The sequence below is a fragment of the Mobula hypostoma genome, chromosome 25, assembly GCF_963921235.1.
Source record: "Mobula hypostoma chromosome 25, sMobHyp1.1, whole genome shotgun sequence".
NCBI classification, from domain to species: Eukaryota; Metazoa; Chordata; class Chondrichthyes; order Myliobatiformes; family Myliobatidae; genus Mobula; species Mobula hypostoma.
The window spans coordinates 46,783,683-46,795,660 of NC_086121.1; the positions used below are offsets into that span (position 1 = coordinate 46,783,683).

General features: G+C 42.0%; 1 protein-coding gene across 2 annotated transcripts; it reads right to left on the reverse strand.

The window, feature by feature from the left end:
- Positions 1-1,585: 1,585 nt before the first annotated feature.
- On the reverse strand, positions 1,586-11,414 carry LOC134337711 (complement C1q subcomponent subunit B-like). 2 transcript variants are annotated; one of them, XM_063032910.1, is made up of 3 exons: positions 11,287-11,414; positions 5,442-5,636; positions 1,586-4,760 (listed from the first exon to the last, which is right to left on the reverse strand). In XM_063032910.1, the coding sequence occupies exons 2-3, from the start codon at positions 5,623-5,625 to the stop codon at positions 4,207-4,209; spliced, it is 738 nt and encodes a 245-aa protein (XP_062888980.1). In that variant the 5' UTR covers positions 5,626-5,636; positions 11,287-11,414; the 3' UTR covers positions 1,586-4,206. The 2 variants fall into 2 exon arrangements, with proteins under 2 accessions (XP_062888980.1, XP_062888979.1); XM_063032909.1 differs by lacking the exon at positions 11,287-11,414 and adding an exon at positions 10,783-10,926.
- Between the last annotated feature and the right edge of the window lie 564 nt (positions 11,415-11,978).

Consider the following 11,978-nt stretch of genomic DNA (forward strand, 5'->3'; position numbering starts at 1 on the left):
TTTCTGTGCTCATATAATACCAAAACTGGTGGAATTGTGGGTGGTGTAGATAACTGGCAAAAAATACATCACGATATAAATCAGTTGCAGATATGGGCTGAGAAATGATAGATGGAGTTTAACCCAGATAAATGTGAGGTGTTGCACCTTGGTAGGGCAAATGCAAGGAGACAGTACACTGTTAAAGGCAAGATCCTTAACAGTGTTGCTGAGCAGAGAGTTCTTGGGATCCAAGTTCGTAGCTTCTTGAAAGTGGTTACACAGGTCGATAAGGTGGTTAAGAAGGCTTATGGAATGATTGATTTTATTAGTTGAGGTACTGAGTGCAAAGGTCAGGAGGTTATGTTACAACTTTATAAAACTCTGGTTCGGCCATATCTGGGGTATTACATGCAGTTCTGGTTGCCCCACTGTACGAAAGATGTGGAGGCTTTGGAGAGGGTGCAGAAGACATTTACCAGGATGCTGTCAGGGTATGTGGTATCATGAGAGGCTGAATAAACTTGAATTGTTTTCTCTGGAGTGCTGGAGACTGAGGGGGTTGCTGATAGAGGTTTACAAGATTATAAAAGGCATTGATAAAGTGGACAGAGTATCTGTTTCCCAGGGTAGAAATGTCTACTACCAGAGGGCATGCATTGAAGGTGAGAGGGCTTTAATGGGGATGTGTGGGGTAAGTTTTTTACTGAAGAGTGGTGGATGCCTGGAATGCGCTGCCTGGTATGGTGGTAGAGGCAAATACATTAGAGGCTTTTAAGAGGTACAGTCGACGTACAAGCAGAGATGCTGCCTGGCCTGCTGCGCTCACCAGCAACTTTGATATGTGTTGCTTGAATTTCCAGCATCTGCAGAATTCCTCGTGTTTAGAGGTTTTTAAGGGATGTTTAGATAGGCACATGAATGTAAGGAAGATGGGGGGTGGTGGTGATATGGACATGGAGTAGGTAGGAGGTGTTTGGGTGTTTTTAATTTGCTTTTTAGCTGGTTCGGCACAACATTGTGGGCTGAATGGCCTGTTCCTGTGCTGTACTCTTTTATGTTCTAAGTCTTAGTGAATGTTTTGTGGAATTGAAAGAAATGTTTTCCCTCTGAAAATTAATCTTGGAACTCAAAACTATAGTCACTTTCCGTAGAACATAGTCTCAACCCATTTTTGTCACAACCTAACCAGCAAATTCCACTCCCATGATTCAGTCTGCTTTTAATGTGACTGTCCAGTGACAAGTGACTCCTGCTCCATAGAGGTGTCTGTGAAGCATGGCATAGGAACCAATCTTTCTGTCTCTACCTTTGTGAAGTGTCACATGAAATTTCAGGCAGGCAGAAACAAAATTCATTCCAATTTTTCCCTCTAATGTTGTTGCTCTTTGATAACTACCCCATCCTCTTCTGGCTTATGTTTTCATCCTTCTCTAGTTCCTGATGGAGTGCACATTCACAGATTAAGACAAAGCCTACTTCTCCTGTGTCTGGTCACGTGAGATATTAGTGTGATACTTGAGGTATTAGCAGTACCCAACACACCACCATCAGATGTACAGTATGTAGTGCTTTGTTTGAACACTCTGTACAATCTAACACAAAATAAAATGATTACATGTATTTAATTTTTAAAATAAACATACTGAAGCTCTTGATTACATTGCAGTTCCAGATTATTGTAACAAATTTTCTAAATTGCTTAGTTACCTTGATAGATATTAAAAAGCTGATTGCCAAGTCAATACTTCTAACTTGTATACTGGAAATAATTACTTTTGCTCAATTTTCAGATTTATTTATTACATTGAGTTTCTAAAATGGTGTTATATAACTGCATTTCATTAGCACATATACGCAAGCTTCAGGTTTGAATGACAAGAAACATGCCAAGGTCAATAAATTTTAAAGTAATTTGGCATTAGCTTATGTGATCAAAGAAAGAAGAATTGCTACAATGTCATTTTTGAGGCCTTCAAATAAAGCTGTATCTCTGAAAACTTCAATGAAGACAATGTTTTTCTTCCTAAGTATATTAAATGTCCTCATTAATATTAAGCAGGGAAATTTCAGATATCGGTGTTAATTGTTTACTGCTGTCATCCCAAATCCTTGTTTCCTAAATACAATTTCAACCTTCCTTCCACAGAGATTCTATAGGAACCGTATATGAAGAGTAAAAGGGTGGTTTGGGGAAGAAAATGTCCTCTTGAAGATAAGCATGGAGACACAGGAGATGGAGTGAGATTTTTAAAGAATGTTTTGTGTCAGTCTTTACTATAGAGAAAAAGAGGGCAGCTGAACAAATGAGGGAAATGAGTGGTGTTGTCTTGGAGCACATAAGAATTACCAAGGATGAGGTATTCACACCTTTAAAGCACTTAAATATGGATAAATTTTTGGATTTTGTGAGAAGCGAGAGAGGGAAGCTCAAAGGCCCTTGCAGAGATACTTGCTTCATCTTTAGTTACAAGTGAAGTTCCAGAACAGTGGAGTGTGGTTCAATTTTTTTTATTTAAGAAGGGCAGAAAAAGGCAATCCAGGGAACTACAGGCTGGTGAGTCTGACATCACTGAAGGGTAAGTTACTGGATGGGATTTGGAGAGATAGGATCTTTCAATATTTGGACAGACATGGTCTGATGAGGGATAGTCAGCATGCCTTTATGCATGGGAAAGCATGTCTGATAAATCTGAGAGCCTTATCACAAGGTAACCAAGAGGATAGATGAAGGTGGGGCAGTGGATGTTATTTACATGAACTTTAGCAAGGCCTTTGACATGGCCATGCATGGCAGCCTCATCCAGAAGGTTAGATCACATGGGATCCAGAAGGTGGACTGGATTTATAACTGGCTAGTTGGTTGGAAGCAGAAGGTGATAATTGAAGGTTTTTTTCTCAGCCTGTATCTAGTGGTGTGTCACAGGGATTGGTGCTCGGAATTTCACTGTTTATAATTTGTAGAAATGATTTGAATGTGACTGTATAAGGCTTGGTTTATAGATTTGCAGATGATACTAAATTAAGTGATGTTGAGATGGCTACGAAAACTTGCAAAGTGTCTTGATCAGCTGGGTAATTGAGCCAAGGATTGACAAATGGCTTTCAATTCAGATAAGTGCGATTTGTTACGTTTTTTATTCATCTATTAATTAAGTAATTATTGAGATGGAAAGGAAAGGTACGTTGCATCCGGAGTTTCACTAGTTAGTGGACGATTTCCCTCCACGCCTCTCTGATGTAGTGGGGAACCGCGTACAAGGCAAATTACAGCAGTGGTTTGCCATTGCCTTCTGCCGGGTGAGTTTCCAAAGAGGTCACCAGCTCGTAATCCAGCACGGATGGAAAGCGTGCAGGGGAGCCGGCTGGATTCGAACACGGGACCTTTCATCCTGAAGTCCGACACTGACGCCACTAGTCGGGTCAATTATTGAGATACAGCACGGAATACATCCTTCCAGCTCTACAGGCTGTGCCACACAGTAACCCCAGATTTAACCCTAGCCTAATCACGGGAAAATTTACAATGACCAATTAACCTACCAGCCAGTCCATCTTTGGACTGTGGGAGGAGACCAGAGCACCCAGAGGAAACCCATGTGGTCACAGGGAGAACATACAAATCCTAGAGAACTCAAACCAGGGATAGGACATTCACGGTGAATGGTAGGGCACTGGAGAGTGTTGTGGACATAGAGACCTAGAAGGACAGTTGCACAGTTTTGATCACCCTTTTATAGGAAAAGATATCATTAAACTGGAGAGAGTGCAGAGAGATTTACAAGGATACATCCAGTGCTCGGGGACCTGAATTACAGGGAGTGCTGGGGCATTGTAGGAGTTTATTTCTTGGAATGTAGGCTGATGTTAATGAGGCATATTAAAGCATGAAGTGCATACAGTCTTCTTCACAGGGAAAGGGAACTAAAACCTATTGGGCACAGGTTTAAGTTGAGAGGTGAGAAATTTAAAAGGGATGAGAGAAAATGTCTTCATGTGGTGTGATATGGAACGAACTGCTGAAGTAAATGGTTGAAGCATAGACGATGAAATATTTGGATAAGTACATGGATATGAGTGGTTTAGAGGGCTATGGGCCAAACTCGGGCAAATGGGATCAGTTTGGGGGACAGTGTGCACCGTGCTTAGTATGGATTAGTTGTGCAGAAGGGCCATTTTCCCTGATGTATTGCATGAGGCTGCTCTGATTGATTAGCGGTTGGCTTCTTAATCAGGAAATATGAGGAATCCACTGAAGACACTGTCAGCTCCCTGCAGTCCTCGCATTGAATTGGAGGATGTTGCTTGGAGATAGACAAGATCATTTGTATTCAGTTTAAGAACGACTCCCCCTGAGCTGACCTGGAACGTGTTGTGAACCTGATCACAAAAAGTGACCACCTTTTCCCTGTTATGCATTAAGTTGACACACAGGAATCCTTTTGAAGTTGCGTGGTACGTGAAGTAATACAGGCCTGAGATACGACATGTAAATTTTCCCGACCTGGGAGAGTAATTATTTTGTTCATTACTGATCCGCTTTTCAAATACTATCGTGTACCCTTTTCGTGGTGCCTTATCAATGCTTCTTGCCATGGAAAAGGCCGACTTCTGAGCACTCATGTCTCCTACATCTCCTTTCTGACCCTTCTTTCCTGCTGCACCCTTTTCTCCTTTTTCTCCTCTCTCACCATCAGGTCCGACTTTGCCAGGAGGGCCTTCAATGCCTTGTTCACCCTTCTCTCCTTTACTGCTGGTCGTGCCAACTGATCCGGGAGGACCTGTCAAAAGCATAAGTGTAGTGACTAAATTAATTGCTTGCATTCTTTTGGCATGAAATGTTCAGAAAGTGGAGCCAGTAGGGTGGACTTGAACACCATAATACAGAGGGAAAATCTCACTCTCTTGTGTATTCCCTGGTCCCATACCCTGGGGATTTTTCAAGAGAGGAGTAGGGTCAAAGTAACAACATGTAGCTTACATTTCACCAATATTCCAGCAAATGGCTGATAGCGAATGGTGTCAATGGCAGAAAAAGAATGAATGGTCAAAAGCTGCAAATTCTCAGCAGGCCAAGCAGCATTTGCAGAAGGGGAAACAGGCACCTTCATCAAATTGCAGTGCAAAGCAAAGTAAAGATTAATGGAATAAATAAAGAAACAAACAATGAGTCTTTCAGAAGAGTGTACAACTCATTGAGTCTGGCAGTTTATACTTGCCTAGTTCAGAGAAACTGAAATCATTCTCTGGTTTGCATGTTTAGACTGGAGAAGCAACAAATTTCACAAGCATTGCTGTAATAATAAACCTGATTCTAATTCTAATTCTGACATCTTAACAGGAATGAGTTCAGCCAGTTATTTGATACCACACGTTCCCAATGGGACAGTCCAATCAGTTTATTTTAGATTATCACCATGTTGACTAAAGGAGGTCAAGAAAACTGGACATCAGTAAAGTACCTGGATTCCCTTTCTGCCCTGGCAACCCATCCAAGCCATCTTCTCCAGGAAGTCCAGGAATTCCAGGCTGACCAGGAATCCCATGAATTCTACTAGAAGCTGGGCAAGTGTCTTGAGCTGCCGACACCATTAGGACATACAAGAGAACGAACTCCAGATAATGTATTTGATGAAACATTATCATGTGGGACCACACTGGAAAAAATAAAACGGGATTGAATATAATAGTCAGAAAGTCATGTTGTAGTTATAAGAAACTTTGCAAGTTATAAGACTGCAATTGAAACTTTGGTTAGACTGCAATACTGCAATTGCAGCATTGGTGCAATTCTGGTCACATGTTCGAAAATGGCATTTTGTAATTAGTGGCTGTTTTTTCATTCTCACGTACACCAAGGTACAGTGAAAAATTCTGCTTCATGCTGTCCATTATGTCACATCAGAACACTGAGAGAGTATAAGGTAAAACAATAACATAATAAATCATTACAGTTACAGAGAAAATGCAGTGTAGGCAGCCAATAAAATGCAAACCTATAATGAGGTAGATTGCAAACACGAGAAAATCTGCAGATGCTGGAAATCCAAACAACACAAAATGCTGGAGGAACTCAGCAGGCCAGGCAGCATCTATGGAGGGACAGACACAAAATGCTGAAGGAACTCAGCAGGCCAGGCAGCATCTATGGAAAAGAGTGAACAGTTGACAGTGCGAGCTGGAATCCTTCATCAGGACTGGAGAGCAAGGGGAGAAGTCAGAGTAAGAAGGTATGGGGCGAGAAGGAAGAAGGACATGGTGATAGGTAATAGGTGAAAGTGGGAGGGGGTAGGGGTGAAGTAAAGAAGTTGGAAATTTATTGGTGAAGGAGGTAAAGGATTGGAGAAGGGAGAATCTGATAGGAAAGGACAGAAGCCATGGAAGAAGGAGAAGGGGGAGGAGAACCAGAGGGGGTTAATGGGCAGGTAAGAAGATAAGGTGAGCAAGGGAAACAGAAATGGTGAAAGGGGGCAAGGCAATTATTGGAAATTTGAGAAATCGATGTTTAAGCCATCAGGTTGGAGACTACCCAGACAGAATATAAGGTGTTCCTCCTCCAACCTGAGTGCGGCCACATCACAGCAGTAGAGGAGGCCATGGACTGACATGTCAGAGTGGGAATGGGAAGTAGAATTGAAATGGGTGCCACCGGGAGATCCTGAGGCAGTGAGAAGTGTGGACAAAGTCTATGGAGGGAAGGCTGCTTTATGGTGAACAAAGTCAATGGTGGATGCAGTTACTGTTACGAGAGAGAAGGTACTCAAAAAGCTGAAACACCTAAAGGTATGTAAGTCACCCCGACCAGATGAACTGCACCCTAGGGTTCCGAAAGAGGTAGCGTTAGAGATTGTGGTGGCATTAGAAATGATCTTTCAAAAATCATTGGGCTCTGGCATGGTGTCAGAGGACTGGAAAATTGCAAATGTTACTCCACTTTTTAAGAAAGGAGGTAGGCAGCAGAAAGGAAATTATAGATCAGTTAGCCTGACCTCAGTTGTTGGGAAGATGTTAGAGTCAATTGTTAAGGATGAAGTGATGGAGTACTTGATGACACAGGACAAGGTGGTACAAAGTCAACATGGTTTCCTTCAGGGAAAATCCTTTGAGGTGATTACAAGAAGGATAGATAAGAGGGGGGTACAGTGGATGTTGTATATTTTGACTTTCAGAAGGCCTTTGACAAGGTGCCACACATGAGGCTGCTTACCAAGTTAAGAGCCCATGGTATTACAGGAAAGTTACTAACATGGTTAGAGCATTGGCTCATTGGCAGGAGGCAGTGAGTGGGAATAAAAGGATCCTTTTCTAGTTAGCTGCCAGTGACTAGCGATGTTCTGCAGGGGTTGGTGTTGGGACTACTTTTTATTCTGTATATAAATGATTTAGATGATGGAATAGATGGCTTTGTTGCCAAGTTTGCAGATGATCCGAAGATTGGTGGAGGGGCAGGTAGTGTTGAGGAAACAGGTAGGATGCAGAAGGACTTAGACAAATTAGGAGAATGGGCTAGAAAGTGGCAAATGAAATACAATGTTGGAAAATACACGGTCATACACTTTGGTAGTAGAAATAAATGTACGGACTACTTTCTAAATGGGGAGAAAATACAGGAATCTGAGATGCAGAGGGACTTGGGAGTCCTTGTGCAGAACACCCTGAAGGTTAACTTGCAGGTTGAGTCGGTGGTGAGGAAGGCAAATGCCATGTTAGCATTCATTTCAAGAGGTCTGGAATACAAGAGCAAGGATGCGATGCTGAGGCTTTGTAAGACATTGGTGAGGCTTGGGTATTGCGAATAGTTTTGGGGCCCTCATCTGAGAAAGGATGTGCTGGCATTGTGGAGAGGGTCCAGAGGAGGTTCACAAGGATGATTCCAGGAACAAAAGGGTTATCATATGAGGAACGTTTGATGGCTCTAGGTCTGTACTCACTGGAATTCAGAAGGATGGGGGGGCGATCTCATTGAAACCTTTTGAATATTAAAAGAGTAGATATGGAAAAGATGTTTCCCATGGTGGGGGAGTCTAGGATAAGAGGGCACAGCCTCAGGTTAGAGGGGCACCCTTTCAGAACAGAGATGCGGAGAAATTTTTTCTGCCGAAGGGTGGTGAATTTGTGGAATTTGTTGTCACATGCAGCTGTGGAGGCCAGGTCGTTGGGTGTATTTAAGGCAGAGATTGATAGGTTCTTGATTGGACATGACATCAAAGGTTATGGGGAGAAGGCTGGGAACCGGGGTCGAGGAGGAGATAAAAAAAGGATCAGCCATGAATGAATGGCGGAGCAGAGTCGATGGGCCAGATGTCCTAATTTTGCTCGACCCCAGTCTTATGGTCTTATGGCTTCTGTGATGTGTTGGGATGCATCCAAAACTTTAGTTTCTTTGGCAGAGCAGTTATCATACCAAGCCTTTACAAGATGCTTTCTATGCTGCACCAATAAAAATTGGCGAGGGTTAAATATGACCTGCCCCATTTCTGTGGCTCATGAGGAAATACACACACTTTCTTGGCCATGGCATCTACAAAGTTGGATCAGGACAGACTATTGATGATGCTTATACCTAAGGAGAATTTGCACCATCCCAATTCTTGATGTCCCTGACCAACTCTTTTATTTTGGCTACTCTCCTGGGACATCAAAGATGTCCTTAATGGTGGGGAGGATTCCCATGACGGAGCATGCTGAACCTATAACCCTCTTCAGCCTGGCAATTCTGCACATTGGAGCCTCCAACCAAGCAGTAATATAACTAATCAGAATGTACTCCACTATACAACTCTAGAAATTTACAAGAGTCTTTGGTGACATGAAATCTCATTAAAATTCTAACAAAGTCAAGCTGCTAATGTGCCTTGTTCATGATTACATCAAAATATAAGGCCCAGAATAGATTTTCCGAAATGCTGATGTGTAAGAACTTGAAGCTGTTCATCCTTCCCACCACTGACCTCTCAAAGAGGACTGGTGTGGGTTCCCCCGACTTTCCTTTCCTGAAATCCACAATCAGTTCCTTGGTCTTGCTGATGTTGAGTGCAAGGTTGTTCATATCTGAGCCACACCAATACCTGATGAGGTACAGCAGTGGTAGGCTGCTCCTAGAGCCTAGACACCACCCTGCATCAGCAGAACGATCTCCCGGCTAGAGGCAACCCTGTTCCAGATATTTAGTAAATCCTGATAAAAGCTAAGTAGCCTCTGCAAGGCTGATATCCACCACATATTCTTGAGTAGCCCAGGATGCATCTTTGAGGTGATTGCAGAAGATCATTCTGCTTGGATGCCAGTGTTAATCCCTTTGGCAGCTGATTACAGATACTCACTACTCTCTGTGTAAAGAAGTTACCTCTCAGGTTTCTTTTAAATCTCTCTCTCCCCTCTTAACTTGTATGTCCACCCTCTAGTTGCAGACTCCACTATGACCATCCAGTTTATCTATACCCCCGATGATTTCCTAAACTACTGTGATTTCATTCATTCTCCTATGTTCCAAGAATTCCCTTCATAACTTCCCTACAACTGAAGTCAGCAAAGCTAATGTCTCCCCATAACTCAGGCCCTCTCATCCAGGCAGCATCCTTGTAAATCTCTTTTGCATCCTCTAGCTTGACATGTCTTTTGCATAACAGGGTGACCAAAATCGTACACAATATTTAAAGTTCGACCTCACCAATGGCTTGTATAATTGCAACATATATTAAAGTCCCTATCCCTAAGCTCAGTGCCCTGACTGATAAAGGCCAGTATGCTAAATGCTTTTTTCATCACTTGCATGACTACTTGCATTACTGCCAGGTCCCTCTGTTCTACAACACATCCATTCACTGTATAAGTCTTACACTGGTTTGTATGTCCGAAATGCATCACCACACTCTAATCTAAGATGAAATCATTTGCCAATTTCCAGCCCATCTCCCTAACTGATCAAGATTGCTGCAATTCATTGCACCCACCTTCACTATCAACAAGACCCTCTCACTTATTATCATCAACAAACTTGCTAATTGTGCTATGTACATTCATATCAAGAATCTATTATGCATATATTGATTATACAGTATAGAGGTCCCAATATTGACCCCTAGTCACAGGTCTCCTGTCAGAGAATCTACCGTCAACCATTACCCTCTGCCTCCTATCATTGAGCCAATTCTGAATACAACCTGCTAGCAACCCCTGAATCCTGTGCAACCTAATCTTTGCGGTCAGGCTGCCATGTGGGACTTCATTAAAAGCCTTACAAAAGTCCATATAGACAACATTCACTGCCCTATTTTCATCTATCCCCTTAATCAGCTATTCGAAAAACTGTAAGCGATTCGTCAGACATGGCCCATACACATAACCGTACTGACTATTCCTGATCAGACCAATTGATGGTAGATCTTGTTCACCAGAATCCTCTTCAGTATCTTCCCTACAACTGAAGTCAGGATCACTGACCTATAGTTTCTTAGCCTCTACTTGCTACCCCTTTTGAACAATGGAATTTCACCGGTGTATGATGTATGCTTCCTTATTTTTCCTGACCAGAGCCTTGGTATCTCGTGTCAGCCAGGGTTCACTGAACTTAGTATGTTTGCTCTTCAGCCTAACAGGAACTGGACTGTTGATATGACCCTTTTAAGTGCTTTCGCTTGCCAGCTGTACCTTCACCTTTAAAAAGAGTCACCTAGTTGAACCCAGCTTTTTCCTGCCTAATACCCTCAATACCCTCAAAAATACATTTCAAGACTTTAATTCTATTGATTCTAATTCCCAACTACTTACAACTGGCAGTGCTAGAACATGCAAATAACTCACATGGGCACTCAAACCTTTCAGAGTCAAACTGCTTCTTTGTACTCATGTCACGGACATAGCAAGGTACCCAATACATCAGTGGCACTGGAGATAAACCAGGCACAGTATTTCCATCCCGTTGTTGCCCAACGTTATAACAGCAATAGGATATGCATTGATAAAAGATAAAACTACCTGAAAAGAAAAAACATAATTCCAAATGTCAGAGAAGTTACTTCTGAAGAAGGAATATTTGCATTTGAAATGTTACATAATCGAATGAGGTTACTTTTCACCTATTTCTGATAGAATTTAAGGGCGCATTCTTCCGATGAAATACCAAAGATTTCTTTAAGCAGGCTTCTGAACAAAACTCTGAATGAGCACAGCTCTCACAATAAAAATATCTGACTCAAAGCTCTCACCAAATTATCAGTTCATTGACTAGCATTTTGTACCGAATATCTTAAATATAAACATATATCTGATGTTAGAATGAACAATTAATGTTTTGCTAAATCCTACCTTGACTGTTGTCTGAAGGCTGAAAGATTAAGGGAAAAAAATGAGTCCAGTGGATTATCTAAATGAAATTTTCAAAAATAGTCTCGCAGTACTGAAAGGGGAGGTTTGTGTTGCTTGCATGAATAATCTGGCAGAGATGATGATCAACCAACTCAACTGCCAAGTTTCATTTCCTCATCCAAAACAAAAGGTTTGAGAATGGAACTTTCATTGCACTTTCAGACACACAAAATGCTGGAGGTTGCTGTTAAAGATATGAGAAAACAATATTGAATTTGAGATTAATTAAAACGTGGTCTGAACTAGTGAAAATTAGTGAATTCTCAGCCCCTGCTGCAGCTTCTCTGTGAACCTAGTAATATTTCAGGAGAATCAGGCACCTTGCTGAAATTTACACAAGACAGGAAGGATTGACAACAGATGTCCAATCTCCAGTTGGTGCCACTGGTGGGAATAGACTCCAGGACATGTCTGTGGTGGAGATAGATTCCAGTATGTCCCCAGAAGGGAAAAAGGGATAATCCAGTTAATAAGGAGACTGTGGGCCTCATGTCAGTGGTAGAGAAGCTTTTGGAGAGGATACTTAGGGATAAGGTTTATGCACATTTGGAAAGGCGTGGCCGTTCCAAACCTTCGACATGGCTTTACAAACTTGCCGTACAAACTTGATTAGCTTGTTGAGAAGGGGAAAA